Source organism: Tyto alba, unplaced genomic scaffold (assembly GCF_018691265.1).
Source record: "Tyto alba isolate M040663 unplaced genomic scaffold, T.alba_DEE_v4.0 Super-Scaffold_40, whole genome shotgun sequence".
Classification (NCBI taxonomy): domain Eukaryota; kingdom Metazoa; phylum Chordata; class Aves; order Strigiformes; family Tytonidae; genus Tyto; species Tyto alba.
Window position 1 is genome coordinate 1,175,304 of NW_024881316.1, and position 25,966 is coordinate 1,201,269.

Genomic DNA, 25,966 nt, shown 5'->3' on the forward strand with positions numbered 1-25,966 from the left:
GGTGCTGCAGCCCCCCGTGAGGGGGTTACCCGCCTCCTGCGCTGGGACGAGTTTTCCTGGGGCGACTTTGGTTTTATTCAGAAGCGGCCATGGCAAAGTTTGGGGCCAGGTAGCAACAAAGTTGTCCAGTTTGAGGCAGAGCGTGGGAGATGCTTTGTCCGCAGAAAGATGTGGTTTGCTCCTCCTTCATCGACTTTTTCTCTGGTTTGGGGATTTTTCTCCAACTGTTGCTGTCTTTTCAGCATATTTCAAAGCCACCTCCCGCACGACCGGCGCTTTTAAATCCCCGTTCCCGACGAAGACGGTGTTACCCGGCCGAAATAAGCGGCCCAGGAGCAGCTCCCCCCGTGGAGCGAGCAGGATGTGTCCCGAATCAGGTACCGCCCCGCCCAGCACAGCCCCCTGCCCACACCGCGGCCTGGGGGACGCTCCAGCGCCGTGCGCGGGAAGAGGCCCCACGGCCACCCCCACGGCCACCCCCACGGCCACCCCCACGGCCACCCCCACGGCCACCCCCACGGCCACCCCCATCCTCCCCCTTTCCCGCCCTCGGGACACGCCCACCCGGAGCCCCCCGCCCCTTCCCCCGCCCCGCCCTCCCCGCCTCGACCAATGAGCGGAGGCGCCCCGCGGCGGAGGCGGGCCTTTTCCCCGGCGCGGCGCTTCCGGTTCCTCGGCGCGGCCGCCATGGCGCCGCTGGGCTGGCCGGGGCCGTTGCCGCCGCCGTTGCTGCCGCTGCTGCTCGGCCTGGCCCTCGGCCCCGCCGCCGCGGAGACGCTCCGGCTGGAGGCGCTGGGCGAAGCGGAGGAGCTGGCGGAGGAGTTGCGGTGGGGCGCGGGGCTGCCCGGCGACCTGCCCGAGCTGGAGCCCGAGTGCCGCCGCCTCCTCGCCGCCTTCGCCGAGGGCAGCGCGGCGCTGACGGGCTGCCTGGGCCGCCGCGCCCGCCCGGTGCGGCTGTGCCAGGCCTGCCACCGCCACTACCGCCGCCTCCTCGCGCAGTACGGCAGCATCGCCCGCGCCCTCGGGGTGCGTCCGGGGGGGGGTGTGTGTGTGTGTGTGTGTGTGTGGGTGTGGGTGTGTGTGGGTGTGTGTGGGTGTGTGTGTGTGGGGAGCGGCCCTTCCCGCCCCGGGGCCGGGCTGCGGGGGGGGGGGGTGTCGGGCGCTGCTTCCTGAGGGCTTCCAGCTCTCTTCCAGGGCGCAGCTGCGCCCCACGCGTGGCGGGGCGTGGGGTCCTCGGGAAGGCGGCCGGTGTCTCGCCGCGGTCCCGCGTGGAGGGGTGAGGGGAGGCGGCGTGTGTTAGGCCTGGCCGGGGTGTGACCCGCGACGCTGACAGACGGGGCGCCCGCGTTTCGGGTGGCGCGGGTTTCCAGCCCGCGAAAGGCCCGTTCCCACGCTGTGGGGGTGGGCGTTCGGCGGAGGGTGGGAGGGTTTTGGTGCCTGCCTGCTGCTGGTGCTGCCCGGTGTTGGGCCACGGGCCGTGCTACCGCCTCCCGGCGTGGTTAGGGGCGAGGAGTTCCACCCGCGGAGAGCGAAAAAAAAAAAAAAAAAAAAAAGCTTTGCTCCTCTGTGCAAGTGGAAAAACTTGAGTGGTTCTTGCTGATGTAGCGACGGTTAAAGCAGCGCTCTGGCTCTCGGGTCGTTGTATAGCGCTGCTGAGGAACAGTGCCGGGGCTGAGCTGCCCGGTGCTTCTTGGAAAACCGGTGGTCTCTGAAGGTGTGTTGAGTGATGCACATCATCTGTGGGGAGCTGTGTCACAGGGGTTTGGCTCCAGAGCTGACGGGTGTATGTGGCAGCAAACTAGAAGTTCTGAGTCTATAGAACCCACCAGTGGGAAACTTTGAAGCTGGGTCTTCTCTTTACATCCTTTAGACTCTTGATCGTTTTTTCTTTTCCCCCCGTTTCTTAGTGTTGGAGGTGGTTCATGACTAGTTTTGCGTGTTCTCATCCAGTTTATCCGTTTGTGGAAGTTAGTTCCTGGGATGATATGAGGATGGCAATAGTGGATCGGACCAAAGGGCCTCTGTCCGTTCTCTGCCGGTGGCTAGAAGTGGGTGCCCTGGTAAGAGCGCAAGCAGAGAGCGTGTTTAGAGCAGTGTGTCCCCTGGCTTGTGCTTCCAGTTTGGGGAATTTCTGAATCTCTATTTAGAATCACCGCTGACAAGAAAAATCCATTGCTCTTTAAATCCAGGTAAACTTCTGGTGCTGCAGTGTCCTGCTGCAGACCACAGCTTAGTTACCTGTCGCGTGAAGAAGTCTCGCTTTCTGGGTTTGATGCGTTGTCTGCCCCTTTTCCCGCTCCACCCCAGTGCCCGTATTGGCAAAGCCCACGGGCGTTCATTTGGCAGTTGTCCTCTCCGGGGCAAATATCTAGCCAGTGGTCTCATGTTGTAGTTTGCAAGCCCGTAGTCTTGTTTCATTTGTTTCTCATAGGGAAGCTGTTTCCTACCAGTGACTAGGTAATGTGGAAGTGAGAAATTGAGTATGTAATTCGCTTGGGTGTTTTCAGCAGGATGTTTTGGCTAGGATTAGGTTGCCAAACCTATCCCAGTCCTTAAAATATGTGTGAACTCGTTGCAGCTGCTGGGCTTGAGGACTGGTCCACTGTGTGGTCTGGAAGACACATCTGCATTGGAGGGCGTTTGGCTTTCCTTCTGTGCGTGGATTAATGAACCAAATCAATAAAGGAGGTGACCTCTTCCAATCTCAGTCCATGATCACAAGTAATCAGATATCTGATGTTTTTATCTTTGCCATCCTACAGTAGTTCTAGAATATACAATATATATGTATAACAGTTAGTTATAGTGCAACGTGAAAGAAGTAGCCAGGTTAAGTTTTGGACATTTCTGAAATGTAGAATCCTCCTTATGAGGGTAATTTAAAGAATAAATTAGGCAAACATATTTAAGGATTGATATAGGTTTACTTGATTCAGTTCTGAATTTAAAGTGCTTTTTCCCACTCAGGAGTCCAGCTGGTAAGGAAGTTTCACAGTTAAAGGCCTTCATGGAGCAACCAGAGTGTTCCCCGCATGAACAACTTTCTTGCATCTCTGTTTGTAATTTAGTAGAAATGAAAGTGAGTGAATGTAGGAGCTACCAGATGTGGCAATACTCAGCTTCTGCAGCTGAGTCTCCAAAGGGAACTTCTTATTTAAAAGGTACACCTGTTTTAACAGAGAGAGGCAGAAGCTGGATCTCTCCTAAAGCTCTGTAAGGAACATGTTTCTCACTAAAGAGATTATTTTCTTGTATGTCCCATGTCACTTATCAAAGAGGCTTTTGGCAGCTTTGGCAATTTTGAGAAGTGCTTAAGTCAGTTTAGCAGCCAGCAAACAGGAGCTAAAACACAGGAGTCAGCTGACTGGAGGTCATGGCTTTGTATCACTGATTTGAGGGAGAAAGTAAAGCTTTGAAGGAGAAAAACATTGTTCTGAATTCTGATCGGGATACTTGCTGTTTATTCTCCAGATGTGTTTATAGTTGCTCTTCATTTTTTTTTTTATGAGCTTGGTCCGGAGAATAAGCTTCTGTGTTGTGTCAGTGCCTGCTTTGGGGATGGGATGGGATGCGTCGGGTGGCTCACTAAGAGAGCTGAGCTCGGTACCTACGTGTGGGGAGGACGAGAGCCTGGCCGTGGGCCCGGGGGAGCGGCCGTGGGCGCTGCTTAGCAGGGGACTGCGCTCCTGGTATTGCTGTGCTGGGGGGGGGGGGGGGGGGGGGGGGAGTCTGCTGCTGACACACTACGTTGGTGCAGCAGTTTGGGAAGTTTTCTTCTGTCTGTGTTTGTTTTGAGGCCAGTCCGCTGGTTTAGGTCCTTCAAATATTCCTTCAGCCTGATGAGAACGACCCTGTCCTTCTTTCTGACTGCACATGCCTTGGGCTGGCTCTTGGGGCTGTGGCCCAGAAATGGATGGAGATGAGCTGCCTGGCAGAGGAGGCCCTGTCTCTGTGCTTGCTTTGCTTTTAGTTAGTTATTTTTTTCAGCTGCTTATTTTTGACTGACTTGCATGCAGTGCTGGTAGGTCTTTAGAGATCATGTGCAGTAAGCGGTGTTGCTCATAGTGTGAGTTGGAGGATCAAAACATTTTTATTGTTCCATCGATTCTGCTCTGCCTATTCTAGAAATATCAATGTGATGTGTTGTGATTGTTTAGCTGTGTTTACAAAAATTATGTTTCAGAATTTTCCATTTGTATTTTTAACACTTGATGGCTATTTTTGTCGCTTTCTTTTTCTTGTAGAATTCTTCTGAGAGCCATAATTGCGCCAAAAGCATCTTGACCTCAGACAGGCTGCAGATAGTTGTGACCCTTTCGGAGTTCTTTAACGAAACCTGGGAGGCAGCCAACTGTGCAAGTATGTGACTTGTTCTGTAGCTTTCATACTACTGTTATGACTTAGCCCCTAAAATTTGCACAGATCAAATTGTATGTAGTTGTTCAAATACAGTCAATAGAGAACACAAAAATCTTAAACTAGAGCCGCTTCAATGAAGGGTACGAGAGCTTTTTATTCTGTCAGGGATACTGGCAAAATCTGAGGGCGCTAGGCTGTTGGAAAACTTAGTTGTATAAGTATTTTAAGCTATTATTTCAAAAGATAGTCTTGCTAGTTTTCTTTGTGTTCTACAGACCTTGCTGGAGACTTTCCTTAGCTTCATTGCAGCTTCTTCTGTTTTTTTTTTCTGTCTTCCTGTTTTTTTTTAAAAAAAACCTTACGTAAGAAACTCTTCCTTGTTTGTTAATGAAGGCAGTAACTCTGGGATGCTTACACCTCGAGCAATATCTGACGCCAGAGCCATGATTTTGATTTGACTTTATGGGTGGAGGGTGTCCAAATCTATCCCTGTATCTTAACTGTTCCTGTGCTGATGGTGCTGTGCCACGCTTACGGCTAAACTACGGCTTTTGGTCATTCCCCTGGTGTGGGGAAGTGGGACCCTACACTAATAGGTGCACTAGGAAGCAGTGGGAATAGCACCGTGGAGTTGAGTGTTAATGATGCTGGGTTTGCTGCAGAGCCCCTTGGGAGCCCAGGAGGGTTTGTTTCTGGGCTGTGTGAGGGCTGGAAGGGCGGTACAGGAGGAGCTCTGTGCTGTCCTGCCCCGTGGCCAGCCGGATGCTCGCCCTCACCACTGACGGTGCTTCCTTCTTTCAGGAGATTTTTCTAGGATGTTGGCTTGCCCTCATGATGCTGTTGCTGAACCTCTGAATTCCCAAAGCGCTGTTGTTTTCGAGGGTCTGTCTGGTTAGAGCACCTGAAGTGGGGTGGTTGGAAGCAGTAACGCGGTAGGGTTGAGCCTATGACTGGGAGGGAAGCCCCAGATCTCCCCTCAAAAGTGGGTGAAGTGGTCAGCTCTTTCCTTAAACAGTAATACAATACACTCTGATTCTGCTGTTGTGTTCGTGGTCTAGCTGTTTCCTGGGTGCTCTCTGTTTCATCTCCACTGCTGGTGCTTCTGCTTTCACCTAACTGCTGTTAGTGTTGCTGGGCAAAGCCAGATTTGCAGGGTAGAAAATAAAAGTAATGTCTTGTTTTATCTTAAACTCCAAAGATAATTCAGACCCCCTCTTCAGGAAGCTCTTGATGATAGTCTTCATCTTTCACTTAATCAAGGCCAATTAATTCTGAAATATGCTCTCGATGAAGACTTAGGTCAGCAGGTCTGAGGCATCAGTGGCAGGCAGAGAAGGAAGCTGCAGTGTTGACTAGACCTGTCTTTTACTGTCGAGAGCTCTTTTTGTGGGAGTGGAGTGTCTGGGGCTTGTTGGCTATGGAAATGTTAGAAATTAGAATATTCAGATGTTTTTCTTTCTCTTTGACAGATTGTTTAAAGAACGGCAGTGAGGGATTATCAAATTCTACTGTAGAATTCCTGGATTTATTCAATAAATCTCTGACATGTTTTGAACATAACCTTCAGGTATTTATGCTTTGTATTTTAGGATAAACACTAAATCCTTTAATTGCTAGCAAAACCTTATTTATGCTGAATAAACTGAAGATGTGTATTAGGCAAATAAACTGCTGGTGAGTTTGAATTTTAGGCAGATAAAGTAATGATCTGTAAAATGCGGGTGTTTACAGATTGGGAGACTAAAATTAATACTAATTGCTACTCACCTTGACTTCATTTGGTATGTAATTGCAATGTTACTTTTGTGAATTCAGAAATTCTGATGTAGAGTTAATAATTATATAGTGAGAAGCATCATGTCTGCATGTTGCAAGTCTTTTTCTACCTCTTTGGAGAACTGTTGGCTTTTGACTTAACAATTCAATCTTTAAACAGCCTTTTGATAATATAGACTGGTTAAAAACCCCCCCAGTACCTTAAATCATTGTAACAATTCTTTTGACTAGTAAAATTATGAGTAGACGAAGTTTGTCCGTATTGCAAAGGCAATATAACTCACATAATGAAATAAATGTGGCAAATGTCCTCAAAGAAAAGGCTCTAAATAGCCTCAGAAACTGCGTATATGCCATTTTAATCAGAAACTGGCCAAGTTCTGGGATCATTTAGTGGTAAAAATGTGAAATGGTGGGTATGAGACAATCTCAGGGAACTGTCTGCTTTTTTTGTTATTAATGATTTCTAGGAAATGTCCCTTTATATATTGGCTTTGGCCAAGAAGAAGTGTGAGCTGCCCTGTTGATCAGTTCAAGTGTCTGAGCTAGAACTTAACCCGGTGGTTGGTGGGTAGCTGATACAACCGTTCCTAGTGGTGAAGGCTACAAATGGAAAGAATTACTGTGGCAAAGTCTGTCCCTGTCAGTACAGCTCAGCAGTAACAACAGTTACTTGTTAGGTGTGGGCAAATGGAAAACCAAACACAGTATTAAGGAACCTGATCTATGGCTCCAGAATAACATTTGATTACGAGTAATTTTTTTTTTTTTTTTTCTACTTCTGGGAAATGGTATTTTAAAAAAAAATAAATTAAAAATGCTGCTAGTTCAGGGAGCAGTTTGAGATGTATAATCTGGAGGAAATGGATCCTGTCCCTAGTGAATTAGTCAGTCCCTTTTCCTCCTGCATTCTCATGTGAGTTGTTTGTCTGGGCCTCTACTCAATTTGAGATGCTAGAAACGTGGGTTTTGGTTCATACCGGGCTCTAAGTTTTCAAGGTTGTTTTGTTTGTTTTTTTTTTTTTTTTTAGTAATGCTTTAAAATTCTGTATGAATGCTGTTTTATAACCCTAGGGACAAACCATCTATCTGTCACCAAATAACTACACAGAAGTATGTAAAAACTGCAACGAAACCTACAAAATGCTGAATGACCTGTATAACAACTTGCAAAGGATGAACAGGCAAGGTGGTGAGTCTGGGCACTCCGCGCACCTGTGTATCGACGTGGAAGATGCAGTAAGTGTTTGTTAGCATTCAACAGGGAGAGCTTGTCATGGGAGGCTTTTAATGGGAGCTATTTGCACTCGTTTTTCTCAGGGTTGCCTTTTCCCTTTCCACGGGGGGGCAGTGCCTTTGGCAGGCTGGTGTCCCGTGGGGGGAGGTTAGCTCGGTGGGGCTGTCTCACTCGGTCCTGTCCTCAGTCCGTGCAGCAGGAGCGCGCCTGAAGCTCCTGATCACCCAAGTCCATTCCAGTTTGAGTAGCTGCACTTTGATTTCTTGTTGCTGCGAAGGGGATGAATTAAAAAAAAAAAAAAAAAAAAAAAAAAAATCTGGCTCTTAATGTGAAGCTTTGCTTCTATTGTTCTAGCCAGCGTAATAACTGATTCCTTACTACAGCAACTGTTTCTAGGGGTGCTCAGCATTGGTGACATAGGTTTGGAAAAAGCTTTCTGACACTGGGGGGTTTTAAGTGGTTGGGCAAGAGGAGCCCTGTTGAAAGGGTGGGGTTAGCCCTGTCCCTGCAGGCTGTCAGAGAGTTCTCTGGGAAGCGGGCATGTGGCAACGTCTACAGTGTATCTGAGTGTGCTTTTGAAGCTTGTAAAAAATTTCGATGTGAAATCTTGGCTCCATTTAAATGGTCTGTTTCTACATCTTCAGGGGTTTGCTTGCTTTTGGGCGGGGGGTAGATCTGCTCAGGTTGTTTTCTGAGGCCGTGTTTGAACACTTGGATGCCTTGAGGCCTGAGCGTTCGCCGTGCTGCACAGCAAAACCAAACGGCGCGTGCTCACTTTCAGGGCTTGCTTATGTTTCTCTTTTTAGATGAACATCACTCGGAAGCTTTGGAGCAGGACTTTCAACTGCTCTGTTCCCTGCAGCGATACCGTCCCAGTGATTGCAGTTTCGTCCTTTATTCTCTTCCTACCTATTGTTTTTTATCTTAGTAGCTTCCTTCACTCGAAGCAGAAGAAACGGATACTCATTCTGCGTAAGTGGTGGTGCTGGCGTTTCACTGTTAGAGTTGGGTGGTGCCAGGGACTCGCTTGGCTCCCGTGGGAGGGGGGGCCCAGCCAGATCTGCCTGCAGCTGTGCTGACGGCGCTAATAGCGACTATTAGTCTGCTGCTGTCCCCTCAAGAAGGGTAGTACAGAGCTTCAGCCATATCTTTTCATTAAAGTTTCTGGACGTGAACGGAAAGCTGTTTGCAAGTCTGTGTCAGATAAATAGAGGGAGTGGAGAGACTAGTTTTGTGGAATTCTTTGTGTTTAATTTTCATATAATTTTTCCCTTTCTAGCCAAGCGCATCCAGTCAAATGCCAGTCTTGTGAACATCCAAGAAAAATACAGCTGAGCTGCAAAACAAAACCTGAGAGCTGCTGCTGGTATACAGTGGGTACAATTGTGTTGGAATGAGGCCGGCACAAAAGAGGAGTTAATTATGGTTTAGTGTAATGATACAGAGCAACACAAGTTAAACAAAATGCTGTCTGACTTCTAAGCGAGGATATTAACAAACATGACAAGGCAGGGCTGTGTGACACTGTATGGACTCTGGGTTTGAAAAATCTTTGGGGTTTTTTTCAGCCTCGGGCTAATGTTGGTGTTTTCCTGTTTCTAAGCTTTTGTACTTCTCATCAATAGAATAACTACACTTTTCTTGCATGGTATTTTTACATATTTATCGCATTTGTTTCAAGGAAACCTGAGATTCTGAATCTTTTTGAGGTGACTTTCACAGACAGACGAAGCTTGAAATAATACTTGACGTTTGTGCTTGAAACATCATGTTTAATTTCCACATAATATTCAGTCTTATCAGACTTGGGATGGACAGGAAACCTTTCAAAAAGAAAAAGTTCCCATCTTTCCTATACCACTCCAAAGTCATGGTATCTGTTAAAAAAAAAAAAAAAAAAGCAAAGGGCATAAAATATGCAGAGAAAGCAGTAATATATAATGTCCAAAGCCGGTAACAGAACTGCCAGTGCCGGACTTGAACAGTAATCGCTGATGACTCCAGTATTCAGTTATCTCTGAAACAGGCGGTGTCTTTAGTCATTTGCACATTTTAACCACTAAAATCACTGCTTTTCAGAAGTTACATTTTCAGAAGCTTATTTTAGATGTCTGCTTGAGTAGCTGAATGTTTCACTGTTTGTCTGTTTATTGTGTTATTTGCTTTCCTTTATAATTATAAATGATTTTTTTTTTTTTTTAATTGTTTTTGTGGAGAAGTGAGGTAAAGTCAAGTCACTGGAGGTGCTGGATTTCCTGGTCTAGAGCTTGCTATGGCTTAATACAGAGGAACTTTGTAGGGGAAAAGTTACCTTTTGTAGATAACATGTATTTTTAGAGATAAATGAACCAGCAGGTTCTCTAATTTAAAAACTGTCCAGAAAGACAGTGAAGATACTGTGTTTGGAATTGATGACTTTCAAGGAATAGTTTAAAAAAAATTAGGCCTGTGAGATAGGTGAATGTAAACAAATTCAAGCTGGCAGGGTTCCAAAGCTGATGGAGAAATTAATGCAGTAGCTGTGGGGATGGATGGTGCTACTGACAGGCTGCGGGCACAGTTCAGCGGCTGCAGCAATACCGGCAGTTCCGTTTGGTTATGCTGGTCCTGCTTTGGGAGAGCCCTGGGGGTCACACGGTGTGCAGCGGTACTGGAGGTTAATGAATGCCAGAGTCTTTGCTTCCATTTTTAAATTTGTTTTCTAACCTTGCGGTGAAAATGAGTGGCCATTAACAGTTAAAAAATGAAATTTCTCTTGGAGTCTTTGTGTCTGATGTCTGTCAAAAAACTCCACGAAACAGTCTTATGTGTTTGACTTGCTTTGGAGCCTATGATGTTAAATTTTCCTTTCCATTAAGGCTCAAATAAATATATAACAATGTAACAAAACAGTCCTAAAGCTCTTCAAGTCGTTGGTTCTTTTTTTTTTTTTTGAGTTAGGACATACTGTTGGTTCTAAAGTCAAGCTGACAGTATGTTTAAGTAAAATACTGTGTTAGCAATTGGTCCCACCCACATGATTGCCTTTTTGTATTTTATCAGTAAGAAGTATTCATCTCCCTCTGTTAAACATGTGAATCACTAGGTCAACAGTCAGTTTATTCTAGGTAGTTTACAACAATAACATAAAACTGTATTTCTCCTGCTTATTACATAAAGATACCATCTTGCGGCTGGGAGAGGCGTGCTGCCTTTTTTTTAAAAAAAAAAAAGATTATTTTTTATATTTATTCTTCAACTTTCTGGGACTTATTCAGCTGCCTGCTGTAATAGCATTACATTGATCTGGGACATCATATGATGGAGAGCTGTTCAAAGCAATCTTTCATTCGTGCAGATAAAGCCGGTTTGTACGCGCAGCACTTCAGAATGACAGCTTTTATACTGTAAGCAGTGGCTTTTTGAGCACATTCATATTAAGTAGGTCTGAAAGTCATTACTTTTGGATATGGTGGTTAAGCACTTTAAGAAAAAAAAAAAAAAAATCAGCTTTTCTTATTTTCCTGGCTGCTAAGCCAAACGGAAATACACATTTGACTTTTGTTGGTTTTTATTTTAAAACAGCAGTAAAGTTTACACTTGAGATTTTGAATATTACATCTATATTTTCTCTTTTTTTTTTTTTTTTTTTCCCCACCAAACTTTGTACTACTAACTTTCTTTACACAGTGTTATATTTTTGGTAGGATGTTTCATATATAAATTTATTGAATTCTCTTTATACTCTATTTCCTAGTGAAATGTGGAAGCACATAGACTGTTGAAGGAGAACTGGAATTCTTTTTGCTGCTAGTCTTTCATCTTGGTTTATCTTTTGCCTTTTTGGTGAACTTTGAGATACTAGCCGTTTGTATCTTTTTGTGCGGATAAAGATTTCTTACCGTGGGGTAGCACTTTGAATCATGTTTATACTTACAAGGAAACCTCTAACGCGGAAAGTCAGCTCTAATAAAGGTTGTCAGTGAACAGCGAACAGTGTGGTTCCTTAATTGCTTCATTTAGAGTAGTTTCATACTCCTGCTGTGTCTGAGTTTGTGTTCAGAAGCACCTGCTTATTTGTCCTCATTATGCCATTTGCAGGAAAACGGCATCAGAAAGATGTTTTCAAAGCGGCGCCGTGCGGAATTGCAGCAAAACCGATGGGCAGCAGCACCTGGGGAGGGGTGGGGGCTGCAGCCCGCCCGCCGTCTGCTGAAACACGTGCAAAGGCTCCGGTTTGGTGCCAGCGGAGTTCCCCGGGTGGCCGTGGGCGAGTGGGGCTGGGGGGGAGTAACTTGCCGTGTTTGTGGGCAGGCTCTTGGCTGCCTGCACCGGCCGCTCCTTCAGCTTCAGCAGGCCGGGTGTTGGGTTTGCTGTCGAGCTGGAAGGGTCCTTTTAAAAAATGTCAGCGCCGTGCCTCCCCGGCGGGCCCCAGCCCCGTGTGCTGGCGGCAGGGTGCCGCTGTCTCGAAGGCGAGTTGTCCTTAAATATTCTTGTATTCTTAAATACGTGATTCGCAGAGGCGAGGGGTGGAATGTCCTGGGTTGAGTGAGTGGTGGAGTTTTTTGGTGGCAGGGGAGGGGGCTATCGGGGCGGCCCCCTGTGAGAAGCTTCTCGAAGCTCCCCCAGCTCCACGTCAGCTCCACTTCTGTTTGGGAAATTGAGCCAATCGGCTGCGCCTCTGCGATAACGTATTTAAGAAGGGACGTGGTGACGGGCAGGGGGACTTGTGAGGAGGAGTTACGGCAGCTGCATGAACACCAAGGTCAGTGGAGGAACGGAGGAAGAAAGGAGGGGGGAGGTGTGCCGGAGCAGAGACCCCCCTGTATCCTGTGGGGAGACGGCAGGGCGGCCCCCCCCTGCCACCCATGGAGATCTACGGTGGAGCAGACATTGATTTGTGGCCTGTTGTTCCTGCTCAGATGATCAAGGTTCTGTGCCCGAAGAAGGCCGGGGTCTCATGGGAAAAGGCAGCCCCGCTGCTGTAATTCAGTGCTGGGAGGATTGCAGCATGCGGGGGAGTCCCACGCCGGAGCAGCTCGGGAAGGGCTGCAGCCGTGGGAGGGAATCCAGTCGGAGGGAGTTAGTGACCCATGACGGAGCAGTGTGGGGAACGCTGCGGCCCGTGGGAGGGACTCATGTCGGAGAAAGTTTGTGGAGGACTGTCTGCTGTGAGAGGGGGACCACGATGGAGCAGGAGGAACAAGTTTCGGACACTCCTCTCACCGAAGATGAAGTAAGTGGCAGCGCTGACTGCACCCCCCATTCCCTGCCCCTGCGCCACTGGGGGAGGAGGTAGAGATATCGGGAGCAGAGCTGAGCCCGGGAGGAAGGGAGGGGTGGGGGGAAGGTGTTCTCAAGATGTGGCAATGCTTCTCACTGTCCTACTCTGTTATGTGTTGTTAGTGTCTGTAATAAATGTATGTTCTTTTTTTTTCTTCCCCTAACAAGTCTGCCTTTTGCTCATGATCATAAAAGGGGGATTTTCCCCCATCCCAGTCCTATCTCAGACCCCAAACCTGGCTCTCTGTCCCTTCTCATTGCCGGAGGGGAAGGGAGAGAGAGCTGCTGCATTGGGGTTGGCTGCCAACCAGGCCCAAACCACGACAACTGGCAAATGTGATCGTGCGGGAGCGCCCGCGAGCGCACACGCTTCCCCGGAGGCGCGTGGGCTGAGACGCACCTTCGTACCTCGCACAAGTTAGAGGTAAGGGAAGAGAGTTGTGGGGTTTTTTTTTGTTTGTTTGTTTTGTAGGGAGATTCTGTTATTTTCAGAAGAAAAAGCTGCATTTTTCTCCCAGATAAAACAACTTCCCCACCCCTGTTTCCCACTGAAACCTCGCTCGGATGCGCTGGCGCATGGGGCGGGAGCTTGCTTACTGCAAGTGTCATCCGTGTTTTATTCTCTGGTAAAATATAGCTCTGACAGGAGCCTGCTGCTTGCAGGGGAAGCTGGGTTTGGGCTTTTTCGCTTCTGTGCATCATCCTTGCAAACGGGACTGGGCAGAATAGGGCCGGGCGAGCAGCAGGACAGCAGGGACACTGTTGCAACGTTTTGCAGTGTCAGAGACACAAAGTTGTGTTGAGTAAACTGCTATTTTTTATTTATTTATTTATTTTAAAAAAATGAGTTGTGGTGGAAACAAGTTAATTAGTTAAATGAACTCTGGAATCTTCCCCTGCTCCCATCTCTGTTGAAAATATTGGAGAGCTATTTCAAATGTTTAATAAAAGAGATACTCGCAGGTAGCTTGGTTGAAGTTTTCACTTTTAATACTGAAAATTCCCCTCTGGCGCCAGCACAGCAAGTATCATGGATTGCTGCAATTAAACCAGTGCCTTAAGTTATTCATAATACTCTTTCTGGGCAGCATTCCCACCTGCTTAATCTGTGCTATACAAGCGTTTATTAGAACTGACTGTTGAAAAACGCCAAGCTAAATCAGACACTAAAAAAAAAAAAAAAATTAAAGAAAATCAATACGATGCCCTAAACTGGTTTAATATGTCTTTCCTCTTCGATAATCCTACACGTTACTGATTTATTTGCTGTAATGAACATGCCATTCAGCCGAAACAAGATTAGCTGCTTAAACCACAGCATTAAGCACGGAGCAACTTTAATGCTGCTTTATGTTTCATTGTAATGCTCAGCACTTACAGTGGTGTCTCTTTCTCTCCTCTGCAATAAAGAGTTTGTGTGAGGATCACAAAGGGCTCCGGAGTGGTGTTTTGTTAAGGCATTCGAAGCAGTAAATTTGAGTCGGTCCTTCATCCAAACCTAAGTGGAACCAAACTGGTGAGCAGGATTAATGCATGAATTTATATTCCCTGCAGGATTTTTCCGGGGTTAACTGTGAAGTAAATGGCTTATGTCAAACTGATCTAGGTTAAGGCAGAGAGAACAGCCACTGGCAATCAGAATATTCCTTCGGACTTAATTCAAATTTTGTTTTCAAGCATTTGGAACAGGAGCAATTTACTGTGCTTCAGAAAAAGCAGGCTGCAAGGAGCAGGCGTCTTGGTTTTGCAAGGAAGAGTCCTAAGATAGATGTGGTAAAGGCTGAAGATTTTCAAAGGAGTCTGTAGAAGGGGTCAGGGAAATGTGAGTGATATAGGTGTTTTACGCCTGTCAGGTATTGTATAACGTAGAATAGAAAGTCTGTTCTATTGCGTAACACTGTCCAGGTCTGAGAAGTTTAAGCTCTCCAGTTTCCGGGTAAATCTGTGTGGTGTTCTCTTCCCACTACAGGGGCAAACCTCAACTGGGAGTCTCTAAAGTCAGTGGGTGTTGGTTACTGTCTTGTTCTTTCCCTCTGTCACAAAAAGATAGTTTAGATAATTCCCTTCTCTTCTTGTTGATTAAGAAGCGAGTTGTATTTATTAGGGCATCCATATATTCTCCATAGATCTAAAAATGGGAATGAATTTTCTGTTTGCTGTACAATGTTATAATTCTTTTTCTTCGGAAGACCGTGGTGCGTTGCCAATGTGTGTATTTCAACAGCTTTTTAGGCTCTTGGAGTCAAACTTGGTATACTAAAACCAGATAAATGAGCTTCAAAGTATTGCAGAAGCGTGCTGAGTTCACAAGAATTACTCAAACCTGTAGAAATGAGAAAAAAGTGTCAGAGGTGGTGTGTTTGCACTGTGCTGGAGTAAGGTCTCAAATTGAGGTTGTGGTTCTGACTCTGGGAAGTGCGTGTTTCTTCTGGTGAATGCTGCTTTTATCCAGGTGATCAGAACAGAAAATCTGAAGTCATTTGGCAAAGGGAGAGTTGAGGGATTGAAGGAAGCTATTTCTGCAGAAGGAAATGCACTCGAAGTCTGTTAGGAGGAGCAGCCTTTGCATTGCTCCATTGGGGAAGGGGGGGAAAACCAAAACAAAACAAAACAAAACAAAAAAACCAAACCAAAAAAAAACCAAACCAAAAAACCTGAAGATGCTTTCAGAACATCTGCCAGAAGGGTGAGTGCTGGGATACAAAGAGAGGGCTGGTGAGTGTTGGCAGAGATACTAATTTGCCACTGATATGACACTTCTTCATGGCAAACCAGAATCTCAGGGTGGACGGGATGGAGCGTCCTGGGAGGAGCGTGCATGCTTCAAGGGGAGAACAATGTCCTCAGCAGCTGGTTTAAAGTTGGTCAGGAGATGAACAGTAACAGTCACGTTACTTCTATGAAACATGCACGTGATATCCTTTTTTTTTTCTCCATTAGCAGGAGCCCCCCTCAGCACCGTTTGCTGCTGTTGTCCAGACTGCACAGGTCTAAAGGATGTTTGTGTATAGCCCCTGGGCTCTGATGGCTCTGCATTATAGCAGGCTGTGTCTCTAGTGCAGAATATGCCTTTTTTTTTTTTTTTTTTTGTCTGTTGCACAGATAAGCAGCATGTAAGGAGCTGCCTTTATTGCAGCCACTCACAGGAGTTACTTTAGGTCCACACGTAAGCTCCCACGCTCATATTTTATTTAAAGACCAAGTGATTTGTGTGGTCTCCTAAGTCCTGGCGATGGAAGCACTTGGACTGACCTGTTTGCCCAAGCGAGCGTCAGGAGAAGGGATGGTGAGAAGGAAGGAATGAGGCAGCAACAGCGAAACCGCGCAAGAGAAAGCAGGATTGAATAGTCCTGGGAAAGCCTCTGCCCTGCCTTAGCTTGTGTAACGGGGGCTTATACAACACGTAACCCAATCTGACCCTGACCCTGCCAGAGCTCAGGGACTATATTTTTACTAAGATTAAGCTTTTCTTTTCTTTCTTTTTCCTGGAACAATTTCCTTGGCTTTTAGCTTGCCTGTTGGCCGGCGTGGCCAAGGCAACCTCGCCTCTTTATTTCTGTGATGTTTATCTGGCTGCACTCTGCAGAAGGCAGGCACCCAGCTTCCCCCGTGGAGTCCCACAGCAGCATCTCACCAGGGAAAAGGACACTGACAGTGTCTGTTCTCTGCTGGTAACAGCACTCTTGGGGGAAGGAATGAAAAACGTAGTAAATATAACAACACCCTTCAGTTTAGCAAAGCAACTGTAAGCTCCTTAAATAAAATGGGTCTCACTGCTTGAAAGACTACAGGACCCGCTAGAGCTTAGTTTCTCCAGGAGGGTGTGGGGCTTTCTGCCTTTTGGATTTTTATTCATGGTAACGTGAGGGACCGGAGCCCCAGGCTTCAGCCCGCTGTCAGCAGCGCTGATGCATTTTTGTGCCCTGCGCAGCGGTTGGGGTCTGACTCGCTGATGGGATGTGCCGAAGGCCAGCAGCCCGGTTTTACACTCGCAACCTCAAATCGTCTTTCCCTGTGACGGCTGTCCCCACGTCTATTGCACCCACGAGGCAACAGCTAGGACTTCGGAGGGGGAAAATGGTTATCGTGGAAAAACGATAACCGTTTTCCTCGTTAGCGACTCGGGAGTCCAAATCCAGCCTTCAGAAGTGTGATCAAACCCACTGACCCAGAGTACAGCGTAGCATCCCAATCGCCAAGCCACTTGGAAAGCAGGATTTGGGCTCCTGTGAGACATTATTTCGGAATAACATTCCTTCTTTTTCAGCTGTAAGGTATTTTTTGAAAATACTTGACCAAGTTCAGCATTCAAATGGTCTTTAGTTCATGTTTGTCAACCTTATTTCAACTGATAGTCTCCTTTTTTTCACTTAGTGGGGCTTTGAACTTGCTTTATTTGAAGTTTTCTGTACAGGGTATGTGAACTTGCTTTTCCCAGTCACCTCTCATGGACCCCTTCAGCGCAACGTGTGGCACCCCTGATGTTGAAAACCACAGCTCCAACTCAAGCACAGGCTGTTAGGGTCAATGCAAGGGTGAGCATCCTGGCATCCCTGGCTGGTGCTCTGCACCAGAGCATCCTCAGCTTTTCTGTTTCTTCTGGCTCTAAAATCTACAATCAACACCTTCCAGGTTTTTTTCTGTTCTTCCAGGCCTTGCTGCCCCATCTCCCAGCTCTAAAGCCCATGACATTTGCTGGTTCTTCTGGCTCTGTACTAGTGCAACATCAGGGAGTAACATTTGTCGTCTCAGAAATGGTTTACGTACCCTGGGGTTGCTGCTCTATCTCTAATACTCACAATCCTGATTCGGGCAGGGTGGGTGCAGCTTTCTGCAGTTTCACCAGATGGGAGCCGAGTTCTCACGATAATGCAAATGACTCCAGCAGCTTTCCCTGAGGAAGCGTTATGCGGCAGACTGCGTGGAACAGCAGCGATTCATGATCACTCGGATCAGGAAGCAAAGAGAAGTCCAGAGACTTAGAGGGCAAGAGAGACTGCTGGAAATGAAAGCAAGTTCACGTAGACTGTCTCCCAAAGTGCTGAGCGAAGACGATCTCGCAGAAGAATCACTTTAACACTTGCTCTTTTGCAGCACAAGCAGATTGTGGCTTTTTATGAGGACGCGTTGCTTATCCCTCACTGGTACCCAAATGCTTCAAAAAGAGCTTTACACCTAAAAACTGAGTTTTTCTTCCCCGTAACACATTCATCCTCGAGCTTTGCAGAGGGCTGCAGGGTATCAGCGCTACCGTGGAGCAGAGGCTGGTCCTGCAGGCCTGGGAGGGGGGGGGCACGGGGCTGAAAGAAAAGCTGCCCACAAAGCTTGCGAGCAAACTTCAGCGCGGCTCTTCTAACCCGACACCAGAGGGGAGAGAGGTTGAAGCAGTGCTGACAGGTTTCATCTTCTCTGCAGGAGCGCCTGGCCTGGGCAGATAGCAGGGCTCCCGTCCGAGAAGGAGGGTCGCAGGCACCAGGTGTTCCTCGTGGGCTGTGCAGCACCGTCGCGTAAGGAGTTTCTGGTGTGTAAGCAGACATCCAGGGCACTGACCGTAAGGGCAATCGCTGGCTTCACCTCTCTGCGTAGAGGCTCAGAGAGTCCCGAGAAGCAACGCCATCAGGGTCCACAATATCTGCCTCCTCGGGTGGGGGAGCACGTGGCCGTCTCGTACAACAGCTAGATGGGGAGGAACTGCCCCAGAAATGGAGCTGGTGAAGGGGCTTCCCATGCCCAGCTCCTTTATAACAGCTTCTCTCGCACTTTCCTTGGCAGTTTGTGTACAGAAGTTGACTCCCGGTGACTGGTAACGGGGGCGGATTTCTGCTTCTTACACACACAGATGTCCAGTTACTTCTGCTTAAGTGAGAGCAACCCTAGTAATAAGAGGTGAGAAGTTAAACCACGTGTTTTTCGCTGTCTGCTGGCAATGCAGAGGGACTGCAGCTCTGGGATGGGGACTGGGCTTCTCCCTCGGACTCAGGGTTTATCCCCAGCTGGGGTGACCGCCCTGCAGCACACACCTCGTTGTACAGCAGCCAGTGGTCTTGCATACAGGTAGGTAACCTCAAGAAAAATGCAAAGAATATCCAGATGTGCTCTGCCTCTGCCTGGTCTCTTGCCTTCCCGAGGTTTTTGCTGCTGCCACGCCTAGAAGTCTGTGAGCAAAATGGCCACGTTGCAGGGATTCGGATGCATGGCTGTTCTGCGTGAGGGTGCCAGGGTGTGACCCATGTGCTCTGCATTTGAACTAACTAGTCTGAATCAGATGTAAGACCTTGAAGACACACTGGGAAAAACCATGTTTTCTTCTCTGCAATTGGATTGTATTCAGGAACATTGGAATTCAAGATCTGTGCATTTCTTTTTTCCCCGAAAATTTATGTTGACCCAGCTGCAAGTGCTGAGTAAAGGCACAGCAGCATCCTTTATGTGATCGGAGCAGAAATTAAGCTGTATGTTACCTTAATGGTTTGATGCTACAAACCTCTCATATTTTCACACTGGAAACTCAATCCGAGGGGACTACAGGCATAAGACAACATGGACAGGTATAGAGGTGACAGATAAAAATGTCTAAAATAGATTAAAAAAAACCCCAAAGGTATTTCTTTTTCTACTAAGTGCATTTTCTTGATTTCAGAGCATGTTACTTCTTAGCTCCTGTACCATGAGTCAGATGATCTGTGAAATGGGGGTGCGCAAACTGTCTACTGTACTTGCTTCCAGCATCTGAGGGGGAAGATGAGGGAAAAAGGGATAAAAAAAGTAGAAATTGTTAGAGCTAAGACTAAGAGACCCCATCTTACTCACTGGTAGGAAAAAATGTGCATGCTGCTAAAAGGAGATAAGAGCATAAATTCCAGTCAGATGTACCTCTTGTGTAAAATGACTAATTAAATGACATCGGTAGCTTAAAAATAGACCTTGCTTTAATGGGAAGATATTTTAGAGGTCATTTAAAAAGCAGTCAAAAACCCAGGAAAGATGAAGAGTGTATGACTACCTGCCTGGGTTTTGTTGTTTCTTAGGAGTAAATCTCATTTTGGGGGCAGCTTTCAAGAGCAGCAGCAGAGCCCCGCACACGCGCAGTAGCCGTGCTCATACAAACAAGTACCATCCGGGGCTCACAAAGGGGCCACGGAGATCCAAACCCAAGTGCTGAGCAGTGGGTAAATGCATCCAGCCTCTCCCGACCCCCGGGCAAGCCTTCCTGAGCCCACCACTTTCAGAGGGACCCACCCAAGATTTGGCCCTGTGGAAGCAGGAGCCTTTCTGCCCTTGGCCCCCTCCCTGGGAGGGATGCTGTGGGAGGTGGAGAGCCGCCGGGTCCCTGCACGCAGCGGCAAACCCACGCCTGCCCACGGGTGGGAGCCGGCAGGCAGGGAGCCCCACGCGCGCTAGTGGAACGGGGCTGCCTTGGTACGTCTCTTGGGTGGGTGAAACACGTGGCCTGGGTGTCCGGGGCTTCCCAGGGATGAGCTTTGGGGTGGCAACTGCATAAAAGCAGTGCCCTAAGAGCTGCCCTGTGGGTCTTCTCCAGCCCAGGAGTCCCTGCCAGTGCTGGCACGAGGGATAGGACTCGTAATTTTTCATTCGCGTTCTCCTTGGTTTCCTAAGCCTTTGCCATTTCTCTCCTGCAGTTGCCCCAGTAGCGCGTACGCCCCAAACAACTCTTTCTCAAACCGTGTGCCTGAACACCTGCAGGATGAGGTTCTTTAAAATGAGTTTATATAGTGAAAACATGAAAAGGATTAATGCAGAGGGGAAACGTTTGATCTCTCTCACCAAATCACCATATCAAAAGCTCTTTTCAGCGCCTTTTGTTGAGACATATAAAAGTCATGAACTCCTCGGCTGTTAGCCAAATACATCAGAGCATATGGGCCGAAGGGTTGCCCAGTGTAAGCTAATGTTGCTCTGCTGATCTCCAGGGACGTGAACCGACTTTTGCCACGCCTGGATTCAGCCTCTGGGGATTAACGAGATGTTTGTATGACCGGTAATGCTGTACGTTCCGCAGAGAAATGGGATAGAGGTGTTTGAAAACCTGTGAATGCATTTGAGAAGAAACACTAGCTCCTGAAGTATGACAGATACGATCTCCAAGAGAAAGAGACCGAGAGACTATCTTTGAAATGTTTAATAGGAAAAAGACCCCCACATCTTTTCTAAAAACTTGGGATGTTTTATTCAAAACCTCACTTTGCTCCAAATACTCCAACTTTGACTTGTCGTTGTTTGCCAGGGAAGGCTGCTGCCCGGTAAAGGAGAAGTTCCCTTCAGGTCTTGTTATGATGACAGTGAAGCTTGATTATGGGAAATTCTCCCTCTCCTCACCCGAGCTGACGGTTCAAAGAGAAAGGAAGGGGTTGTCTACTTTAATTTTTCACCTTGTATTTTACTTCAGAGCTTTTCCAGCTGGTTTGGAGAGGTATGGAAAGTGGCAGAGGTAAAATTATGAGGGTGCTTTGCGGCTGCAGTGAAGTTTGTTACCGGGAGCAGGGCTGGCACGAATGCTTGGTGAACACCAAGCAAGCCAAGGAAGCTCTGGGGCGCAGCCAGGGGGAGCCTGGGGGAGAGTTAATGTTGGTGGTTCTGTGGGTCCCGGAGTGCCCACAGCCACTTACCGTGGGCACGTGCTGCCAGCCCAGGGGCTTGCTGACTGGGAACCAGCGGGGAGCCCAGGGAGCCACGATGCCAAGGAACTTGTTGCCGAAACGGGCGGGCGCGTGAGGGGAAGCAGGAGCTCAGAACGGCGCGTGGGTTGCTCAGGGATGGGCATCCCGGCAGTGGTCCACCTCTTCACGGGTGTGTGCCCGGGGCAGGACAGCTGGCACAGCCCCTCCAGAGGCCGCAGGGTGGAAGAAACTCCTCACTGTGCCCTCCAAACGGCCCGCTGCTGCCTGCTTTTCACACAGCTCCTTCCCTCGGGTACTTCCTTGCAGTGTTTCAGCCACGTCTGCGAGCAGCTCTCCACTTGCTGTCGCTCTGCGAGCCTGCAGGATGGCTTTGAAGTTTCATCCGTCATTACGCCGATGGTGGTTCGGTCCCGGAATCGTGGCCCTTATCTCATGCAAGCCATGAAACGAATCTACAGCCCAGTATTGTTACATGGAGCGCGTTTCTCCTCGCAGTATCACAGAACCACGGAATGGTTGAGGGCGGAAGGGACCTCGCGGGGTCACCTGGTCCAACCCCCCCCCCCAGCTCAAGCAGGGCCACCTGGAGACAGAGGCCCCAAGGTGAGTTAATGCTGAACTTGGCTTTTAGCCCTGTTTCAACCCCTGAAAGCGAACCCGGAGGCTCCAGCAAGGTGCTGAGAAGGGAACCACTGGGTGTCCGACCCTGCGCCCAGCTCTTTGCTGGGGCAGGATGGGGTCCAGCATCGTTCTACAAAAACACCTTTTCGGCCGCTCCGCGTCCTCCGGGGGCTGTGGCTCCTTCTCCCGATGCTGCGGCTGTCCTGCGCTGTATTTCGAGCGGCACCCGGCTCCAAACACAGGTGTCTCCAGGAGGGACGTTGTGTGGGTTTGGTGTTGAGTGGTCTCTGGAGGGCTGGGCAGTCCGCTGCGCAGCAGCCAGGAGCCCCGTGTCTGCGCCAGGGAGAAGCAAATGGCTCCTCAAATGGTTGCTGACCCCCGTCCAGGGTAAGGTTGGGGGCACCTGCATGGCAACGCTGCTCCATTTAGGGGACAGGCCTAACCTGGGTCCCTCTTTAACCACGAGAGAAGCTGCTGCTGCGTGACGCTCAGTGCCTGTTATAAACATGGGATGGTTAAAAGTGTGTTCTCAACACGGTATTTCAACAAACAAAGCCCTCCGTGAGTAACAGGGCAAGCACATTTCTGAGGTTGGCTTTCTGGGGAGAGCGAGCTTGCGTGCTTACGGGGTGTGAACGCAGATTGTGACCTCCTAGCTTTTGAATCTCTTGGAAAACTCAATCAAACTGGACTCGGGGGAGAGGATGCAAAGAGAAAGCAGTTCCTCCAAGTTTCATGATCAGGGCAACTGAGAAGAGGAAAGAAATTACCTGTCAGAAAGGCTGCAGCCTGACCTCACCGCTGGTTAGACGTGACAAAACCCCGCACGGCGGAGCCGGCACAAGTCGCAGCTGCAGGGAAAGATTCGGTCAGACTTTGCATCTGCCTGGGCACCACCGTCAGTTGACCACAGGTCACAAACGTGGCTTTGTCAGTTCCAGTCCTCGGGGGCTACCTGAGACAGACTGCTGGTTCTGGTTTACCCCCCCGCTCCCTCTGGGCCTCGCCGGGGCCCTCCTGGCCCTGGCGCAGCTGCCAGAGCGGAGCGAGGGCGAAACAACCCGCCCAGGGCGGTGGTGGAACCCCCCATCCCCAGCAGCACCCCGGGAAGGTGTGCTCCCTCGGAAACGTGCGTGCCCACAGCGCTGGCTGCTGCCGTCTTTCTCCACTCCAGGAGGATTTTCTTTCCCCTTGGTACCAAGATGTTTTATGCTGAGTTGACTGAATAAGACTTTCCAGCAGAATCATTTCCCTGAAAGACTTGGAAAGTCAAATATTTCTTAGGATCTCTATCATGTCTGAAATCTATTTATCCTGCATATGAATTACTTTCTTCCTTTTAAATCGACACACGCACTAAAGCTGAACTCAATCCTTTTCCTCTCAGCTGTTGCTGTTTAGCTGCTTCCCTTTCTACTTAAAAACTTTTAATTTTTTTTTTTTTTTTTTTTTAAGGCTGGAGCCTGAGAGAGGTCAGCTGGAGCATAAGTGCTTTGCTTTTCCCTTTCATTAGCACAAGTGATGGCTACCCACAGATTTCAAATTTGTTTCAGCTCTTACTGGGAGCTCTTTACAACCTGAAGCAGGGATTGATTGTGGGTGAAGAGGCTCTGTGATAACAAAGGCAGAAGTCAGGCAGGGAAGGTCTGACATGTGAGCTGTCAGGGGTGGTGTCACCGCCAGCTGACCCATCATAAGACTGCCGGGGAAAGCCAACGGGCGCCCTGCTCGGGAGGTTCTAGTGCCCCGCTCCCCGCTAGCCTGTGCTTGGAAACAGATTGACTAACATAATAGAGTGATTTTGTAATCTGTCATAATACCATAAGCTACAGATCCACAGACTTTGACCCCTCGCAGGTATAATGAGCTCCTTTATTCAGCTGCACATGCTCTCTCGATGGGAGAGAGAGAGGGGGGCTTTTTCTAATTATATATCCAAAGCATATGTTTTGCCCAGAAACAAAGCATTATATTCATTAGTAAAATCCTATAAGCTAGGCTCTTTTTTATTAGCCAGTTAACTAATTGACAGTTAAGAACATGTATTAATATCATGGTGTAACCACGCAGTCACTTAATCTGACAGCTTTATTAAAATCATAGCATTGCTCCTCTAAGTTGCTACGGTGGAAGGCTGTAGCATTTGCATTAGAAACCCTGGTGTTTGGGAATATATAGCTCAGCTGTGAAAAAAAATCAATATAGCATCATACAAAGTCTCAGCTGAGTGGCGGTCTCTGTTAATCCTTTGACAGAGTTGGAGAAGAGTGTTAAAGGTCCTTGCATTGGTCTTTAAAAATCTGCTCAATCAATTTTAAGTAGGTTTTAAGAACACACAAAACCATATGTTGGTACATTTTCCTTTTTCCCTCATTAATTCAGAGAATGATCTAATTGTAGCAAAATGCAGAGCATTACACTTCTGAAAGAATAATGTAAAACGCTCGGTGGAGTTCGGACAGGGGGTGCACGCTGTGCTGGGGAGAAGGGGGAGCCCGAGTATAGCGCAGATGTGGCACCGAACACAGCCCTTCCATTTGCTATGGTAGTTTAAAAAGGTAGGTGACCTGTATATGGAAGAGCTTAGAAAATAAATACTGGTAATGGAATCAATGTCATCATCCTGTGATGACTACAAATCAATCTTACATCCTCACCTCACCTAAGTAATAACTCTCTGTAGTAGCCCATGTTTGAAAAGGTTGTGGTCGCAGATTTATATCATGAAGTACAGTGCTTTCATGAGGAATGACAATAAAAGCTCTCCAGAATTACATTATTCCCTTCATTATGCTTGCACAGTCTCTGCATTTAGTGGACAGATCTTTATCACCTGGTGCCTGACATATAAGATGGAGAATACAAAAGAGCTTTGGGTTTGTCAGCCTGATGGTTAAAGAGGGAATAAAAAGGCAAATTGGAAATCAGTGAGGGAAAAATAAATATGAAAACACATAATGGTGTTCTTACAGATCTTTACTTCATACAGATTGGCAGACATCGAGGTTAAAAAAAAAAAAAAACAAAAACGCTTTAAAATACATCTCTGCAGAGCAGCGAAGCTGCCGGTTGTGGGGGCATGCCGTCCCCACTGCAGCTGTGAGGTGTGCTGAGCTGGGCTGAGGCTGCTGGGCTTTGCTGGCCTGGTGTGAATCGCAGGTGCTCAGGGCCTGTTGGAATGGTGGCCTGGCCCCAGCCAGAGCAGAGATGTGTGCGTCCCCCTGCCCTCCAGGCTAGGCTAAATCCCCGACTCAAACGTGTTACCTGCACTCCCTGTCTTCCGTGCCTGAATTTCCCATGATCGTTACTTTAGCTCACCAAGCAGAAGATCAGAGTCTGGGACCGAAGGCTCTCTTACTCCTGATGCCCTGGGTACACAATTCGGGCAGGCACTCAGCATGCCCAGAGGTGTGCAGCTCTAAGTTGCTGATGTTCTCTTCTGTCATGAGCTGTCCCAGCTCCTCACCGGTAAATCTCACTGCTGCAGCTGCCCCATACTGGGAGTGTCACAGGCTGGGCTGCTGCTGTGCTGTGCCAGGACAGTTTCAGAGCACCCCCTGGCTCCACCGCTTACAAAAGAGGCTTCACCCCGTCTTCATTTATTGCAGATTTCCCATCTCTCACCATGGGCAGCACCGAAGTAGGTGTCATGGAGCTGGGTAGCCAGACTGATCCCACAGCCAACGCTCGGGGCATGAAAGATCTCACCTGGGATGGTTGGGACCAAGTGAGAATCACCTTGGCTGAGGAAAATTAATTCAGGCTGGACATTTCTGACACAGAAGCAGAGAAGTCCAAGTGTCTTCAAGAGACTGTTGGTTATACTGCAGACAAGAAGGCTGTTGATGAAAAAAAAAAAAAAAAAAGTAGTTGTTTGAAGCAAAGAAACCACTCTATCAGAAGAAGTGAGCTGAAATCCGTGGGTATGCATGAATATAAGCACACATGTTGCTGCTTTCACTGGGCAGAGGCAACAGGAGAGGCTAATAGGAGCGAGCACATGAGCCCAGCCACCTCCCGTAGGTCGTTGCCTCCTTTCTCTGCTGCATCTTGCACTGCTGTGCTAGGGGTG

The 25,966-nt window shown here is 48.1% G+C and overlaps 1 protein-coding gene across 1 annotated transcript; it reads left to right on the forward strand.

Moving 5' to 3' along the window:
- Positions 1-668: 668 nt before the first annotated feature.
- OSTM1 (osteoclastogenesis associated transmembrane protein 1) lies at positions 669-11,345 on the forward strand. The gene is made up of 6 exons (XM_042803523.1): positions 669-1,026; positions 4,245-4,359; positions 5,829-5,926; positions 7,210-7,374; positions 8,179-8,344; positions 8,652-11,345. The coding sequence occupies exons 1-6, from the start codon at positions 688-690 to the stop codon at positions 8,705-8,707; spliced, it is 939 nt and encodes a 312-aa protein (XP_042659457.1). The 5' UTR covers positions 669-687; the 3' UTR covers positions 8,708-11,345.
- Positions 11,346-25,966: the final 14,621 nt, after the last annotated feature.